The following is a 19023-nucleotide window of genomic DNA, read 5'->3' on the forward strand; positions in this document are numbered from 1 at the left end:
CGGGTGTGCGTGTTACTACCAAGTTAAAGGTCCTGGCCGGGCGCGGAGGCTCATGCCTGTAATCCCAGCGCTTTGGGAGGCCAAGACAGGTGGATCACCTGAGGTCAGGAGTTCGAGACCAGCCTAGCCAACATGGTGAAACCCTGTCTCTGCTAAAAATACAAAAAACTAGCCAGGCATTGTGGTGGGCACCTGTAATCCCAGCTACTTCGGAGGCTGAGGCAGGAGAATTGCTTGAACCCAGGAGGTGGAGGTTGCAGTGAGCTGACATTGCACCATTGCATTCCAGCCTAGGCAACAAGAGTGAAACTCCGTCTCACAAAAAAAAATTAAAAAAAAAAAAAAGCTGTTAAAACAGCGCAAAACACAGGAAAAAAAAAAAAAAAAAAGGCCGGGTGTGGTGGCTCACGCCTGTAATCCCAGCACTTTGGGAGACTGAGGCGGGTGGATCACCTGAGGTCGGGAGTTCGAGACCAGCTTGACCAACATGGAGAAACCCTGTCTCTACTAAAAATACAAAATTAGCTGGGCGTGGTGCCACATGACTGTAATCTTCAGCTACTTGGGAGGCTGAGGCAGAAGAACTGCTTGAACCCAGGAGCAGAGGTTGCAGTGAGCTGAGATCGCACTATTGCACTCCAGCCTGGGCAACCAGAGCGAAACTCTGACTCAAAAACAAAAGGTCCCAATCCAGGCAGCCAAGACCTTGGCCAAACCTTGATAGAATCTCCAAGTTATCCTAGCCCAATTAGCCTAAGACCACCAAGGATAAACCTGTACTTCTACAAAGTCAGGTTTATAGACCCATTTCAATGAGGGAGACCACATACCAGAGATAGTGCTTTGTATAAGTTTAGTTTTTAAGTTTATTTTAATCCTTGAAGTAAAATATTCAAAATGACTCAAATTGGAAGCAGGGTGTTACATTAAAACTTCATCATTTTAAGATTAGTAAAGGAGAGGGGTACAGGCGCATTTTTTTTCTCCTGATCCAAATTACATAATCCCCCAATTTAATACTATAGTTTGCAGATTCTCATACTTTGCTTTGGGCAGAACTGGTCCAAAACCCACAAAGAGCTGAGGACGAGAAAGCCTCTTCCTGGACTCTCACAAGGGGAAGGGAAATGAAGGAATCGAATCACTACCTAGAGTACCTGTGCACCTTGCCCTGTCAGGGACACTGCGTGCGGAGTATACGGAAGTTGCACTCCAGTATGCCAGCGAAGCAACCAGACTTTTTTTCCCATGGACAGGAAACTGGAGGCTTCAGAGGCGTCCTATATAAGCGAAGGCCAGAAAGCCCCACCCTGCACTTCTATAAAGGTTAATGAAAGACGCAATCCCAGAGAACCTAGCCCACTGACTCCCTCCCCACACCTCCACCTTCTGCTGGCGGACAGCATGCTGGCCTCTCTTCCAGTAGGAACCGGCAGGCGGAGTAAGGAAGGGGGCTGCTGGCAGTAGCGGGGCGGGGCCTCAGAAGCAGCCAGCCCAGGGCGCTGGGACGGAGAGAGCCTGAGCCCAAGCAGCAGCTTCCGGAGTCGGAAGTTGCTGAGGAAGAAGACAGACTGAAGGAGCTTGCGACTTTTTCGCCTCGGCAACCCGACCCAGCAGCAAGCAGGACGGGCGGCGCTCTGCTACTGGTCCCGTTAAGCCTCAGCAGCCCAAGCCCTGAAGTCACTGCTCTAACGGAATGGAAATCCCGCCGACCAACTACCCAGCCTCCAGGGCAGCCTTGGTGGCACAGAACTACATCAACTACCAGCAGGGGACCCCGCACAGGGTGTTTGAGGTGCAGAAGGTCAAACAAGCCAGCATGGAGGTGAGTTTAGCAGGGGGTGGCGCGCAGCGGGGGCTTCAGGATTGCGCTCCCTCCACTGACCCGAGGTCTCAGCCTTTGTGTGCAGATACTCCGTGCCACCCCCTACCCACCCTCTGTTTTAGGACACACTGCTGGTATCTGGTCTTGAGATATTAAGGTTTCTGAGGGAATGTCTATACTACAGTCTCTGCAGACAGCCCGGGGCTGTTTTCATCTTAAGGCAGAGACAAAGTTTTTACACGCACAGTTACAGGAAAATGGGAAAAGGCTCTAAGTAATGGGGCAGCACTTTCCTTAAGTGTAACCTGTAGGAACCATTCGAAAGACTCTTAAGGCTGCCACGTTTCTCATCTGCTGCTCTGATCTGGACCAACAAAAGCTCCCATCTTCCAAATGACTCTCTATTGCCTACATTTTAAGACAAATCCTTATTAGACCCTTTGACCAAAATGAAGGGGGAAACAAACAGCAAGAGAAACCGACAAAGTCAAACAATAAAAGCACTGTGGGCTGACGCTGGTCTTTAGCCACCCAAACACCACTACCACATGACTGCCTTAAATGATGTGCACCCTCTGCTAAAGGCTTGAATTAAATGTTTAAGGCCTCAGCAATCACTAATGAGGTTTGTTTTCATTTTACTAAAATCCACTGGATTTCAGATTATCCCTTATTTGTCTGACAGAATTTTCACTGCTAACAGTCTTTAAGAGGTGACAGACCATAGATCTTATTTTGAAACTGGACCAGATAACATAATTAGGTATAAATTTTCAACCAGTATCTTGATTTAAAAGTGAAACTCATTTCTTAGTCTTATAAAATTTGTTAATCATTTTGCAGTTCCACTAATATACAAGTAAAAACAATACTTAATTGTATTAAGTATCCAATTGTTCTGCAGTAATCTGCCTCAAAATGAAATTCACGTTCATTGAACACTATTTGGAGGGTACGCTGAGCTTTATGAAAAATCTTTTCAAAGATGACACTATTTGTCATCTTTAGAATTAAACACTGTTTCAAAATTTCTTATGTAGAGACTTTAAAATCACAGATCCAGAGGTTAAAGTCTTTTGATGATTGAAAGTGAGTTGTGCCCAATTTGTATGCTTTTATCCTACCCTTTTGACAGGGGACTTGCTAGATTAGATGTTACATTCATGGTGACATGCCTTTTTCAAGACCTAAGACTTTCACCATTCCCCTTCAGCCAGCCCCTCCAACCAAATGAGATGGATGCTTCTAACAATGCAAGTATAATGTTGTTATAATATTTTCTTGTCTCCATTACATTTGCTTAATTTTAGGATATTCCAGGAAGAGGACATAAGTATCGCCTTAAATTTGCTGTTGAAGAAATTATACAAAAAGTAAGTCAAATTTTTTTTTTTTCTTTGACACAGGGTCTCTATCACCCAGGCTGAAGTGCAGTGGCGGAACATGGCTCACTGCAGCCTCAACTTCCCGGGCTCAGGCCATCCTCCTACCTCAGCCACCCCGAGTAGCTGGGACCACAGGTGCATGCCACCACACTTGGCTAATTTTTGTGATCCTCCTGCCTCTGCTTCCCAAAGTGCTAGGATTACAGGCATGAGCTACCATGCCCAGCCAAAATGTTCTTATTAAATCAAATTTAATTCTAAATATTCCAGATCATCTTTGCTGATCAAATCCATAACACTGATTAGTTTTACCTATTTTTAAAAAGTTGTTGTGAAATCCCTGCCTCTAAAAATTACCATATGGGCAAAGTTTACAAGGATCAGTTATTTACTATCGTTGGGTATTCCTAGGCATGTGAATTATTTCTACTAACCTACACAGAAAAAGACTATATACTTCAGTTCAAATGAATTTCCTTACTCTTAGGGCAATCTGCACTTATGCCTAATATAAATGAGTGAAGTAATTTATTCCCCAATCACTTTCTTACGTCTGCTTTTCTCATTCTGTTTTTCATTGGGTTTTTAGAGAAAGAATGTGCTCTTAGATATTCACAAGCAATAGAATGCCAGCTGATACCACCATTCATATAAAGATCCTCCAGTAATGAAGAAGGGAAATTTTAAAGATTATACACAACTGGCAAATTATTAATGAGACAAACTTCAAAGAAAGGAACGGCAATCTGTACCACAGCCATCTTGAAATTTTAAAAAGCTTGCCTTTCTGTTGAGCATAATAAGGAGATTCATTAAAAGGCATCTGAGCTGCGAGACAGCCATCTTTACAAAGCATAACCCAATGCTATAATCTTCTAATTTTATATCCAGACACAGACTGCTGCATCTGCATTTGAAAAAAGTTCTGTTATTTCAGGAGCAAGGAGTAAGAGTAATGGAAAAACTTTAAAAGTAACCAGAGTCTTGAGTTGGTATATAAAGTCAGACTAAAATCTGGCCTTGCAAGTAGACACCCCATTAATACTGAGATATATTCAGTTTTAAGACTAGACTTTACAAGATTATGACCCATATCATTTATAAGGTATCTATTTTAGGGTACTCACACGGTAAGTATAGAATATTAATAGGCCAGGCCCAGTTAGATACCTCTGAAAACATGCACTCTGAAGTCTAGTCTAAAACAACACCATTAAGGGCCTATGCTTTAAATCATATCTCAAAGATGATAATTAATAATGAATAGCCTTCTGTATATAAGGATCTTTTGCTAAATTTCAAACAGCAAGTTAAGGTGAACTGCACAGCTGAAGTACTTTACCCTTTAATGGGACAAGAAACTGCACCAGAAGTCAACTTCACATTTGAAGGAGAAACTGGAAAGAATCCAGATGAAGAAGACAACACATTTTATCAAAGACTCAAGTCGATGAAGGAACCTCTAGAAGCACAAAATATTCCAGGTATATACATAAATATGGCATGAAAATCACTTGTTTCAACTTTAAAATCAATCTCAATTATCTATGCTTAAAATTGTTAGTTGCTAAGTATGTTAGAAACACGCACGCTTTTGCAAAAATACTCATCTCCAATCTAATCCAACAAAAAAGAGGCCTCAGAAATTTCATAGATCCCTAGCTTAATTAAATTATTTTCTGCACACATTTGAAGGAAACTAAGACATGATTTAGAATTTACATTTTGTTTTAAAAGGTTAATACTACATATATAATTATCATATAAATGTTTCTCCTACCAGACAATTTTGGAAATGTATCTCCAGAAATGACGCTCCTTCTACATTTAGCCTGGGTTGCCTGTGGTTACATAATATGGCAAAATTCTACCGAAGACACATGGTATAAAATGGTAAAAATTCAAACTGTCAAGCAAGTGGTAAGTAGTTTCTATAAAATACACTATTCATGAGGTTAATATTTATCGAAAGTATTGTAATTCATAATTGGATAAATAGTATCCCTATAGTCATTTTGTATTTAATAGCAAACCTGGGATTTCAAAGGGGAGGTCAGTTACAATCAAGATTAGAGAAGGTGACGAATTGTAGGAAGAGTCCAAAGCAACAGTAACTGGTCTAAAAAGTTGTTCGATTTGGCTGAGAGATGCAAACCACAGGCCTCCTTTGCCTCAAACTTGCCTAATAACTGTGCGTGGTTAGTTGCATTCTCTGGGAACATACTGACTAGGAAGCATAACAATAGCAAGGCAAAGCCAAGGATTTCAATGAAACACTTTCTATTAATACAAAGTATCTAGACTGCACTTTCAAAAAGCATCATGGTAATTGTAGCTCTTAATCTTTCAGGTTAGTCAAGTCAGATTTAACTATGATACTTTACTCAAACCCTCTTCTAGAACAAAAAGGTTTAGAGAGTTTTATTAGTAGCAGCAAGATAGAATCCCAGGTGCACAATATATAGTCAGGTCTCTCTGTCCATGGGTTCTGCATCCATGGATACAAACAACTGAGAATCAAAAATATCTGGGGTAAAAAATGGATGGTAGCATCTGTACTGAACATGCACAGGTTTTTTGCTTGTCATGATTCCCTAAGTAATATAACAACTATTTACATAACATTTAGATTGTATTCGGTATTATAAGTAATCTAGAGATGATTTAAAGTATATGAAAGGCTATGCATAGATTATATGGAAATACTACACTGTTTTATGTCAGAGACTTAAGCATCTGTGGATTTTCGTATCTGAGGGGAATCCTGGAACCAGTCCTCCATGGATACTAAGGGACAATTGTAATGACTCTCCTCACCTTTAATCTGCTCTATAAAGATCCTCAAGGCCACTTTTTATGGCAGTCACAAGCAAAGCTGTGCTTTCAGAAGAGGAAAGTCTTGAGTTATAATCCGACATTTAGCTTTTGTGCTCAGCTTAATACAGACTATTTCCCTTAGCAATCTAAGTTTTGTGTTCAACTTAACTATAGTCATGCCATACTGAAACTGTTTTCTTCCTCTACTGTACAGTACAGAAAAAAGCTTAATTACACAACCACATAACTACACTCACTACATTTTATTATTCTCAGGTGTTCTGGTTTTGTTTGTTTGTTTGCCTGTTTTTGAGACAGGGTTTCACTCTGTTGCCCAGGCTGGAGTGTATTAGTGTGATCATGGCTCGCTGCAGTCTCAATTTCCCAGGTTCAGGCGGTCCTCCCGCCTCAGCCTCCCAGGTGGCTGGGAGTACAGGCGCACACAGCCATGCCTGGTTAATTTTTTGTTTCTTCTCATAGAGACGTGGTTTCACTGTGTTTCTCAGACTGTTCTTAAACTCCTAGGCTCAGGCAAGTTGCCTACCTCAGACCCCCAAAGTGTGGGATTACAGGTGTAAGTCACTGTGCCTGGCCTTATTTTTCAGTTTTCAAAAAGAGAATTTCTATTATAAAATTGTATTATTTCAATGTAAACACCCATTGCTACAGTTCATCCCATAAATTATGCTTTTCTGTACAATGGAAACACGAAGGTTCTTCAATAACAAGCTACACTTGGTAATTCTCTTAAGTAGCTACCACAACTTGGAAACTAAAAACAGGTAAACATTTTTTGGGGAACAAATATAAAATCATGATTTTAAAATGCATCTTGAAAGAACACTTTATTTAGTGTAAGAGAATAGATTTTCTGTCACATTAAACTGAAATTCTGACATTCAATTTTTATTTTTACCTAAATGTAAATATTATATTCATCTACTAATCAAAGATGATTTTCAAAATTAAATGTAATTTTTTGCCAATGATATTAAGTTTTAAACAACAGGTTTTTATTTTTTGTCACAGCAAAGAAATGATGACTTTATTGAATTACACTACACCATTCTACTTCATGATATAGGATCTCAGGTAAAGTATAATTTACCTTTATTTGATGCCATTCTGAAAACTGAGACTCCCTGTATTGCCAAAGTATGCTTTATTAATTTTGACTCTAAATCAGAATTCATGTAAATCCAGATAGGCACCATATTTCAGTATATTATAGCTGTAGCAATTTAACAAAAGTACTATTCTTTGCGAAGACTGTTTTATCTCTAACAAAATATAAACCCAACTACGTTTTCCTAAATGTTTTCTGAATTTTATCATGGCATTAATTTTCTTCACTTGCAGGAGATTATTCCCTGGCAAATGCAAGTTCTCTGGCATCCACAATATGGCACTAAAGTAAAACATAACAGCCGTCTGCCAAAGGAAGTACAACTGGAATAAACAAAAACCCTAACGCTGGAAGTGTAAACATGTCTATTAATGATGTATATGCCAATTTCACTGGCATCTAGCTTATGAGGCCAAATAATCCCAAAGTGTCACTTTATATAAATGTCTTGATTATGGTTTAGAACTTTATAGATTCATAATACAAAGTATCCCTATATAAAAATGTCTTTATAACAGTAATAGTGGTATGTATATCCAAAATAAAAAGCTTCAATTTCAGCCTCAAATGTTTAATTACGTTGCATACTTACGGGACAGGGGCAGTAATGGTCTCTCGAAAGGCAACTTTTGGCTTTCCTGTGATACAAGGACAGCCATATTCTCTTTCCATCCTCTAAAAAGAGTGGGGAAAATATTATTCAATTTTTAAAAAATAAACTGAAAGAAAAACTCCTGACCATCTTATATATCTTACTAGCATTCATTTAAATATAATAGATAAATCTTAAATCATTTTAGTATTTTGTAAGGATTAGGTATGTGATACTTAATACAAACTGCTTTTACAGATTTTATATAAATGAATTCTAAGTTACATTGGTTAATTTATATTTACCTCCAATTAATCTACCCACTAAAACGTCACCATTGCTCCATATTATTACATATTCATTGGAATAATATATAAATCTGTTGTCAGGATTTTCTATCTCAACTTCAAAGATATGATCTCATCAAAATTTCTAATCACATATCTTTGTTTTTTACTTATATATCAATACATACAAGACCTTTCCTGGGAAGGTATAGGCCCCACCTTCCTTTCATCTATATTATAATGATCTTCAATTATTGACTTGAGAAGAAATGGCCTGAAGAGTTGGTACAACCGCAGGTTGTCTCCCTAAGGCTTGAACCAGGATTTACCTGACCCAGTTAACCATGACCTGGAGATGGACAGATATTCTTGTTGCAAATCCCCTGAGCCTTGATTCTAGGGGTCTAGAACGTTTTACAAATAAAAAAATTTAGAGATCAAAAATAATTATTTTGTAACACATAGTAGCGGAAGCAGTAGACCACATCTGCATACAAACCAGAGTGAAGTTAGAGACATTAGATTGAGACATTAGATGAAAAACCAGTTAGTTAGAGACATTAGATTGAGAATTATTGACTTTTAACAAAACAGACAGTAATAAATTGATTTTAACTTAACTTCCTTATTATTCATTACCTGAGCATAGATTTCCAGGTGTAATTCTCCCATTCCAGATACAATTGTCTCTTTGTTCTCAGTGTCAAAGTGTACTTTAAATGTGGGATCTTCTCTTGTAAACCTGCCAATACCTTTTGAAAATTTTTCCAGATCGTTCTTCAAAAGAAGAAGAAAATCACTATATGTTTTACTGTGCATCATAAGCAATGGGATTTTAGAGAAAACTTTACTGAATGAAATAAAATACATCAGCAGTTAAGAAATAAAAATGACACACATCTAGTTCTACTCCATTTTTAAAAACAATGTGAGCTTGGATACCGCACAGCCAAGAAAGCAGGGAATAGCTCACTGAAAAGAATTTTCTTTCCATATCAAGATAGAAAACAAGAGTCCAAGACTTCACTCTATGGCCTTTCCTCTTACACTGACAAACTGTCCTTTTGTGAAAATTGCCCATAAAGCAAAAATTGGAAACTGTGTTACATTTTAGAAATCCTATACATAATCAAAGGAATCAGCATGTTTACCAAGACACTATTGTAGATCCAAGCAGGATAGTTAAGACCAACAAATAGGCAAATACCACAATGAGACTTGTCCCTTTCAAAACAGTCTGCTTGGATGTGGTATGATGCACCTTTTTTCTCCTTAGATGCCATGTAATCCCATGTGGTAAGCAAAGTAATGGCCCTCCAAAGATACCCTAATCCTCCCAAATCTGGCAATATGCGACCTTACATAGTAAAGGGGACTTTGCAAATGTAATTAAGGGGCCGGGCGCGGTGGTTCAAGCCTGTAATCCCAGCACTTTGGGAGGCCGAGACGGGCAGATTACGAGGTCAGGAGATGGAGACCATCCTGGCTAACACGGTGAAACCCCGTCTCTACTAAAAAAAAATTCGAAAAACTAGCCGGGCGAGATGGCGGGCGCCTGTAGTCCCAGCTACTCGGGAGGCTGAGGCAGGAGAATGGCGTCAACCCGGGAGGCGGAGCTTGCAGTGAGCTGAGATCCGGCCACTGCACTCCAGCCTGGGTGACAGAGCGAGACTCCGTCTCAAAAAAAAAAAAAAAAAAAATGTAATTAAGGTTACAGACCTGGAGATGGGGAGATTGTTATCAATTATCTAGGTGGGTACAACATAATCATGTGTGCCTTTAAAACATGGAGGAAGCCAGAAGGGTGGATCAGAGGGATTCCATGAAGGAAGAAGTGGCAGGAGATATCTGAAGCATGAAAGGGATTTAACCAGCTGTTGCTGGCACTGAAGATGGAGGAAGCGGGCCACAAGCCAAGGAAGGTGGGTAGCCTCTAGAAGCTAGGAACAGCCCTCAGGTAACAATCATCAAAGAAATGGGGACCCCCTTCCTACAACCACAAGGAATTGAATACTGCCAATAACCTGGGTAAGGAGAGAAATGATCCCATAGAGCCTTCAGAAAGGAAAACAGCATTGCCAATATCTTAATTAATTTAGCCCTTTGAGAACAGTTATCAGTCTATGATCCACAGAACTATAAAAGAATATATTTATGTTGTTTTAAGCCACATGTGGTAACTTCCTATGTCAGCAACAGAAAATTTACATGCCCAGTACCACCAATATTAACAGCTATCATTTACCACACACCTGGAGCTGTGGTATGTGTTTTGCATACGTTTTCTCAAATCCCAACCACAGTGCTGCAAGGCATAATTATCCACATTTTACAGGTGAGTAAATGAGGTACAGAGAGTTTAAGTGACTTGTTCAAGGCCACACAGCTATTGCATGGCAAAGCTGGGACTGAATCCCAGTTTAGTCTTTCTAGGTCTTTTGCCTTTTTCCTGCACAAGCCAGATACTCTCAACTTAGAAACATCATGCCTGCCCCTACTATTGAGACTCATGGAGACTTCATTATTTGATTTAAATTAACTTATTCCAGCAAGCAAACATCTTTAAACTTTTTAATGCATACACAACCCCAAAACACCAAAAAACCTTCTGGATATTGAAGCACTGATTTCCCTCCATTATTGTAAATTATCAACAGTTAAGTGTCTTAAATAAACTCTGAATTTAGGAATGAAGAAGCATGATACATAAGCATTAAGTTCTAACCTTGCATACTTCCAAAAAGAAAAGCAAGCAATTTTAACAACGTACTTGGAATAAACTATGGCATCCTACTGAGGTTAAGATGTAAGGTTCACCTTTCCTCGAGTTCCTGAGAAAATGGAGTAATTTAACATGTCTTGCCACCTCAATTTTCTCTTTTCTATATTGAGAAAAGGTCTGGAAAACCTCAAGATTCCTCAAAATACATGTAGTAGTAGCTGTTAGTGATATATCACACATGACAATTCATCAGAGTATGTTTTGTAATAAATTCTGTATAACAAATCACAAAATGTTCACTCAATGTATGAATAAGTGAATTTCAATATACCACATTAACATGATTGTTATGAATGCCAAGGCAACTTAAGAACAAAAAAATTATGGTTCAAGATCAGACTAATTCCCATGGCAAAGAATGAAAATGCAAAACCTAACCAGGCAATTTTGGATTTATTAAAAGTTAAATTACATCGACCCAATTATAAAACTATAAAGTATAAAATTATCTTAAAAATTATATTTCAAAGTGAAAAACAGTCTTATTTTCAGGCTTTCCATGCAATACTCAGACACCTCAGAAATACCACAAAACCTAGAGCTATATTATAACCTATGAGTCAATTAATCAGTTCAACATTATAAAGTACTTTATAGTGGGGTTTTACTACAACTTAGGAGAAATGCCCCTGATTCCCCCTTTTCAGTTGTTTATGATTTGAATCCGGGAAGTTACACTTACCACTCTGAAGCCAACAATATAGTAAAGAGTTATAAAGTACAGTAAGGTGAATATTTTAACACCATCCATTTCTTCAAATATACTGAGGAGTTATCATTAGGAACAGACTGGTAAATTTAAAAAGAAGATCTCAATACCAACAGAGGAAATAGAGACCATAAGACTGCTGGTTATTACAAGATATCAAGCGCATGGTAGAGAGAGAGGAAAAAGAGCTCAAGTTTTAATTGTGATATACTGAGCTTTAAATCAAACTCCTACCTTGTTAGAAGGCTTCATTGCTATTGAAATGACAGGATCAGGAACATGAATTGACTCCTAAAATATTTTTAAAAGAAAACAGAAGAATTCAAAAACAGACCCACATGGGTCAGGGATAGATTAATGTGCCAATTTACAACAGAACAAAGGATAAATACTAGCCATTGTCTTTAGGCTAGACAATATATATCTTGATCTGTTTTGCATTAAATAAGTATATTAATACAACATATTAAATAAATAAATAAAGCTATCTACTTATATAAGTTCCTCCTTCCCAAAATAAAATTAATGAATGTATTTATTTATCTGTTTAACATAATCACTACGACTAATCCAAATACTGAGATGTGAAATTCTTATTGCTTGGTGGCTGTTGCAATCTTCTAAGTTACTTTATTTAATCAAAATATACTACAATTACTGATAAGGCAAACAGAGAAAGGGCACCACACTCTTCATACCCATGATACCTCATTTAATCAATTACAACTCTGAGAAGCAGGTATTATCCCAATTTTGCAAATAAAGTCACTAAAGCCTTGGAAATAAGGTAAAACAAATTGGCTAAGGGCCAGTAGGTAGCATAGGGCAAAGGTGAGACTCTAATCAAGGCCTATTTGTTTCAAAGCCTTGGTAAGCACTTTCCACAACCACCAATCACTTCATGTTGCTAATGACAAGTACTTAGAGAAGGTCTTATCAATAATACTTAGAAAACATTCCTTTTATCTGGATCTCAAACAAAAATTGTAGAGATTTATGCTTTTTTGTAGTGTCCTAAATCAACAGGTAATACTACACACATTAGAGGATATTATAGACAAAAAAACTAAACTATAAAATCATGAATTCATCATTAGATAGCAGGAAGTATTACAGTGCTAATCTGTTAGAGTTGGGTCAGTACTTATGTAAATGACCCACTGCAAATTACCTATGTACTCATCATACTCTTTCTTTACTGAATTCATGAAAGAGATCACTCTTATGAACAAATGGCCATAATGTAACAGAGTTTGCTCTACTACAGAGGCAAAAAAGGTGAGTGAGTGAAGGGAATTCAAAGACAGGAACTACCTGTGCATGCTCCTCCCTCAGAATCCCTCAATGATAAAAAGGGACTTCTGAGTTGGCCAAACGGCGGACTGTTTCCATAAATCAGACTGTGTAGTTGCATATTGCCTTCTGAGCCTGGTTATGTTCTGTTATCCCACGTCTAGTCTAAATGGTACAGTCTGGTCTCACAAGGGATTGAGGGAACAGTACACTTCCCTGCTACCGAGTTAGTAAGGAAGTAGCACTCCACTGAAACTAGCTTGACGCTAGTGGTAACAATCAGAAATGCACCCCGAGTGTGGAAGCAGGTCTCAGGGTGGAGGAATCAGAGCCACGGTCCAGGTACCATCTGGTGGAGATTTTTCCTTCTTGCTAAACTTGGGAGGATTGTGGATCCTCCAAGTTTTCCTTTTTACTATAGTCAAAACTCTTCCTACTTTTTACTATGAAAAACCAGGTGAGTTAGCTTACAGAGCAGTTGTCTAATTGACATTCAAAGAGCTACAGCCAACATTCAAAGAGCCACCACTAACTTGGTGACTGTAGTACTCAACGAAAACTTCTGTGGTTGTTTTTCTGAAGTATTAAATGCACTACATGAAAAAACAGACTTTTAAAATTCTAGTGATAAGTAGCTTTGAAATTAAATGGATTACCATGGAAAGGTCACTGTTGGCTTTGTTTGTGAATGTGTCTCCACTAGCACAGTCAATGCCAAACAACGCACAGATGTCTCCAGCATATACTTCCTCAACATCCTAAAAAAACAAATAAAACAAAATATTTGATACAAGCAATACAAATAAAGACGTGGTAACTAAAAAGTAACTGTACAGTACACACATTGTATATAAATAAGCATGGTAGAATATCTCAGCTTGAATTGTATAGTGAATTAGCTAGAACCAATACAACAACAATCAACCACGCTAAGACGTATTTTTAAAAGGCCTTCATTTAAACCATATATCAACAGACAAGATTTTACTTTAAACAGAAAACTCATTACCTGAAGGATCTGCAGTACTAACAACACAGTGCCTCAAAGTTCTAAAGTTATTTCTATGGAATTAAAAGGCACGTACTGGCGGGGCATGGTGGCTCACGCCTGTAATCCCACCACTTTGGAAGGTCGAGGCGAGTGGATCACCTGAGATGAGGAGTTTGAGACCAGCCTGCCCAACATGGTGAAACCCTGTCTCTACTAAAAATACAAAAAATTAGCCAGGCATGGTGGCGGGTGCCTGTAATCCCAGCTACTCCGGAGGCTGAGGTAGGAGAAATACTTGAACCTGGGAGGCAGAGGTTGCAGCAAGCCAAGATCGCGCCACTGCACTCCAGCGTGGGAGACAAGAGCAAAACTCCATCTCAAAAAAAAAAAAAAAAAATGTACTATACATGTTGCCGCAGTTAGACAATGAGATTGTGTATGACAGAGATATACCAGGAAACCTGTAAAGGAAGTTCTGAAAACAAAGGTAGGAGAATGGAGCCCACTGTACTAAAAATAATTTTAATTTCTCACAGATGCAAGCAGTCAAGAAAACACAGGAAATCTAAGAACAAAGCATTGGTGCCTCCAAGCTTCCTAGTTTTTGTCCTTTTACATTTACAGTTCATTCACAACAGCTGTAGCTGTGAGTAAACATGTCTTTCTTCAATGGTGACACAGCTGTACAAATCTTCCAGCTCCTGGTCCATGAAACAGCTATGACAATCATTTAGCCTGCCCCCTGCTGCCTATGTCACAAAACAGCAATGCTGTCAGGTTTTGAGACTGACAATTCCTCTTCTAGAAGAAACAAGTTATAGCTACCAAAAAATTCATAAGATTTTGCTTAGACTGATAAATTTCTCCAGGAATATATAGCTGGATTGGGAGAGGGTGGGAGTAGGGGACCAACTCATGCACTCAGTATTCCTTCCAAGACCTAACCATAAGGACTACAGAAGGCTATAGCAGATTCCGAGCCAATTCAAGAATTCAAGGCGTAAGACAAAGTTTATCTCCCAGATCAGCCCCTAAAGCTTTAAATCTTCAGGTGAATTCTGGCCCCAATATGGTCCTGTAGTGGGTTCTACAATAGGAATAAAAGCTCCGGGGTTAAACAGGGCTTTTGTGCCTGCCGTATTTCAGAAAGTAAATAAAACAACGTGGAAAAGTGTGTAAATTTATGATTCTCTTATGTTTAAGAATCACAGTTCCACAGTCTTAAATGCCTATTACATTCTTTGTAATGATAGTTCTTGAGGTAAGTGCTGAATCTTGTATTCTGAGTGTTAGGAAACTATTTCTTTTCCTTAACCTTGGCCCTTGAGAAAATATAACTAATTCACAACTAGTGGTATTTAAAAAAAATGAGTTGTTAACATCTGCTAATTTAGCCTATAGCAAAGTGCTAGATCAGAGCTGCAACACATTTAAGTAAAAAGGAAGAAACTAGGAACATACATTTAACCAGAATTAATTTTCTAGTGGGGCTCAGGATACCAAGAAAGGTCTATTTCACCCATATGAGAGGAATTTCTAACCTCACGATGACCTTGTACTTGCCTCCATCATGTCGGCATGCATGCGAGTCAGCCGTTGCAACCGTACTTTCTTTCTTGTCCTTGTGTTATAGATGGTGTCACCCTTCTTTAGCTCTCCCTGGTAAATGCGAACGTAAGTTAATTGTCCAAATCGACCTACCTAGAAGTCAAGATCGGGTAGGGGCAGGAAGAATAAAAAGAAACATAATAATCAAAGTACTGAGGAAAGCTTCATAAGTCCCTCCGAGTATTCTCTACCAATTTTAGTAATCTATCTTACATACTTCAGTTTATTGTCATAAACTAATACTAGCTTTGAACACAGATAAATGGCTGTTATTCATCAATCTTTTTGGTATCACAATCTAAGTTATTTCTGTTTCCTTTGAAATAAGCTATTAGTATTAGAACAAAATTTTTAAATTTTTTACATAATAAGGAAGTATCTTTTGCCTTCTAACATTATTTTGTAAGTTTAATACAATAAGATATAAAACAAAACAAGGTATAATTGGAAAAACAACAAAGATACCATTAGAAACAGTAGGTGTGTGCTATACATCTAAAATACAATCTCTGATAATCACGTGGAAAATTATGCAAGTAAGAGTTCTGTGGCTGGGCTGGTTGCTCAGGCCTGTAATCCCAGCACTTTGGGAGGCAGAGGCAGGTGGATCACCTGAGGTCAGGAGTTCAAGACCAACCAGGCCAACATGGCAAAACCCCATCTCTACTAAAAACACAAAAATCAGCCGGGGTTGGTGTCGCACCTATAATCCCAGCTACTTGGGAAGCTGAGGCAGGAAAATTGCTTAAACCCGGGAGGCAGAGGTTGCAGTGAGCCAAGAACTCACCACTGCACTCCAACTTGGGTGACAGAGTAGGTGAGACTCTGTCTCCAAAAAAAAAGAGTTCTGTGAAGTGACTGAATATACTAGCAGTGACCAATTCACATATATTTAAAAGTTCCCAGTTCTTACCATGTTAACTGTAGGCTTAACAAAGTGGCAATCGAAATCCCAACATGAAATTTTAAACATGTGATTAGTGATTTTAAAATTCATTCAGAGGTAATAGGTAAAAACAGAAATTTTTCAAAATCTATGGTAATGAGATAAAACTAACCCTGACATCTATAAAAACATATTAAAATGCTTGAAACTCACAAAATTCAGAAACAGCACAAATTAGACTAACCACCCCAAAGAGTACAGTATAAAAATCTAAAGTATAAAATATATCGGTCAATAGATGGTAAGGAAACATGACAAATCAATGGAAACGGAAAAAAGGATTGTGCATAAAGTACTAACTGGACAAATGATACTCTATTTGGAGGCAGAGGAAATACATTTAGATCCTACCCACCAAACCAAATTCCCGCTGAATTAATGATGGGGAAAGAAAAAAAAACATAAAAAAGTAGAAGGAACGAAAGTAAATATTAACAAAATATATACAAATAAAAGGTTTCTAAGGTTAAAAATTAAAAAATGACTAAACGAAAAAGACTGACATATTTGAGTATATAAACTTTAAAGCACTGATTGCTTTTAAAAATCAAAATGTATTTCATCAAGACGAAAGATTACAATAAAAATTTTCATTTGTTAAATCAGTAATGATTTTTAAATAATACTCAATGATGATATTCCTTGAAATAATCCAATACATTAATCTGGAGAGTACGAACGCAATCTGGCAATATAAACCATTAAATATGAAAACATTCTATGCTTTTAACTCAATAATCACTATTCTGGGAATCCTAAGAAAATATTCTTATAGATGTATTTTTAAAAGCTTTACATGTAAAAAATTTTACTGTAATGTTTCTATTTTTCAATCAAAAAAATTTTCCCCTAATTTTGGAGGTAATAAATACATTGTAAAATATTTTTAAAGTAGGAAAAAGCCCCCAAAATATAATCCCATCCCAGAAATAACCACTCTTAACACTTCCAACTTATCTACCACTTTTCCCCACTTAAATTATGAACAGAAGCAACAGCATTTCCACAAAAAGCCCATCCAGTCCCCAAATCTTGGTTTCTAATGCCATTTTACTTAAAAAGGAACCAGTGCTCCTTGGAGAATGGCTGACTCTAGGGCTAAGACACGGAATATACAAGATAAGCCTGGAGCGTCTTGTAGTGCTGGCAAGTAAGGAAGTATTCAAAAAGGCAAAACATTGGAAGATGTTAAAGGAACACAAGAGCCAAATGGGAGTTCCCAATTGCCAAACCCAGTCACTCTGAACGACAAATGACATACTCAAAGTCATAGTCATGATTATAACTCAAAGTTCAAAATACATATACATGAGTCCATACTGATATTAAATAAGTGATTGTCCAAATAAACAAATGAGCAGGGAAGAAAGACAAATCTCCCATTCAGAAGAATTCCAAGTAACTTATGTACATACTGCCCCTTAAGTGTTGGCTTAAGAATTCCCCACCCCTTAAGTGTTGGCTGAGTCAAGTGACTTCCTTTTAAAAAGTACACTATGAAAAGGGGAATAAAAAAAGTACAGTAACTTTATAGCGGAGAAACCTGTCAAACACTCTCTCAGTCAGATGTGGTGATTGAGGTTAGCATTAACAATGATAAATCATGCTGCAAGTCTGTACCTTGGATATGATGCGACAAGAATAACACTTTACCTCGATGTAGTCCTCCTAAAAACATGACTCCAATCTAATCATGTGAAAAACATCAAATAATAAACCCAAATTGAGCGACACTCTACAAAAGAGCTGACCAATACTTCTCAAAAATGTCAATCTCGTGAGAAACAAGAAAGTCTAAGAAACTGTTACAGCCTAGGAGCGCATGAGGAGACATGACAATCAAATATAACATGGTCCTCTGGATGGGCCTTCTGTAGTCCTTCTGTCTAGAGACAGAAAAAGGACCTAGACAAAAACTAAAGAAATTCAAATGAAGTATGGATTTTAGTTAATAATAATATACCAATATTGGTCCATTAGTTGTGACAGTGTATATTAACAATGGAGGAAACTGGGTGCAGGATATATAGGAATTCTGTGGACTATCTTCATAACTTTTCTTTAAAATATTCTAAAATAAGTAAGTTTGTTTCTTTTTAAATCACAAACATCTTTTCATGTCAAAAAAAAAAGCATTTCAATATAACTTTTAAAGTCTGAATAATGTTGCACTATAAGAATGTACCTCAGTTTATTTATCAAATTGTAATTACTGGGCATTTTATTTTTATTTTATTTTATTTTTTTTCGAGATGGAGTCTTGCTCTGCCGCCCAGGCTGGAGTGCAGTGGTGCGATCTCGGCTCACTGAAACCTCTGCCTCCCGGGTTCAAGCAATTCTCCTGCCTCAGCCTCCTGAGTAGCTGGGATTACAGGTGCCTGCCACCATACCTGGCTAATTTTTGTATTTTTAGTAGAGACGGGGTTTCACCATGTTGACCAGACTGGTCTCAATCCCCTGACCTTGTGATCCGCCCGCCTCGGCCTCCCACTCCTGACCTTGTGATCTGCCTGCCTTGGCCTCCCAAAGTGCTGGGACTACAGGTGTGAACTACCGCGACCGGCTGGGCATTTTCAATTGTGTGTGAGATTCTGGTTTTATAAGGTGAGTTGAAGCTAACATTAATTCGCTACCCTTCATTAGTTCCTTAAGACATATTTCT

The 19023-nt window shown here is 38.0% G+C and overlaps 2 protein-coding genes across 4 annotated transcripts in view; one reads left to right on the plus strand and one right to left on the minus strand.

Moving 5' to 3' along the window:
• The window catches only part of GFM1 (G elongation factor mitochondrial 1), a 45756-nt gene that overhangs the window by 15836 nt on the left and 10897 nt on the right, over positions 1-19023 (minus strand). For all 3 annotated transcript variants that reach the window (XR_748468.2, XM_010367784.2, XM_030928286.1), the window contains exons 9-13: positions 15371-15508; positions 13473-13574; positions 11758-11814; positions 8672-8809; positions 7746-7828 (exon numbers count right to left, since the gene is read on the minus strand). Coding sequence is in view for 2 of the 3 variants with exons in the window: in XM_010367784.2 (XP_010366086.1) it covers positions 7746-7828; positions 8672-8809; positions 11758-11814; positions 13473-13574; positions 15371-15508 (518 nt within the window). In the remaining variant the exon portion in view is untranslated. The remainder of the gene's footprint in view (positions 1-7745; positions 7829-8671; positions 8810-11757; positions 11815-13472; positions 13575-15370; positions 15509-19023) is intronic.
• Positions 1482-7721, plus strand: LXN (latexin). The gene is made up of 6 exons (XM_010367783.1): positions 1482-1825; positions 3136-3198; positions 4517-4694; positions 4994-5130; positions 7057-7119; positions 7387-7721. The coding sequence occupies exons 1-6, from the start codon at positions 1697-1699 to the stop codon at positions 7483-7485; spliced, it is 669 nt and encodes a 222-aa protein (XP_010366085.1). The 5' UTR covers positions 1482-1696; the 3' UTR covers positions 7486-7721.

Source organism: Rhinopithecus roxellana, chromosome 1 (genome assembly GCF_007565055.1).
Source record: "Rhinopithecus roxellana isolate Shanxi Qingling chromosome 1, ASM756505v1, whole genome shotgun sequence".
Classification (NCBI taxonomy): domain Eukaryota; kingdom Metazoa; phylum Chordata; class Mammalia; order Primates; family Cercopithecidae; genus Rhinopithecus; species Rhinopithecus roxellana.

Excerpts from the sequence above, each read along its gene's own strand:
- LXN (XM_010367783.1), top strand. The coding sequence starts at position 1,697 with ATGGAAATCCCGCCGACCAACTACCCAGCCTCCAGGGCAGCCTTGGTG. Across the intron at positions 1,826-3,135 it reads TCAAACAAGCCAGCATGGAG|GATATTCCAGGAAGAGGACA; the intron begins GTGAGTTTAGCA and ends GCTTAATTTTAG. Across the intron at positions 7,120-7,386 it reads TTCATGATATAGGATCTCAG|GAGATTATTCCCTGGCAAAT; the intron begins GTAAAGTATAAT and ends CTTCACTTGCAG.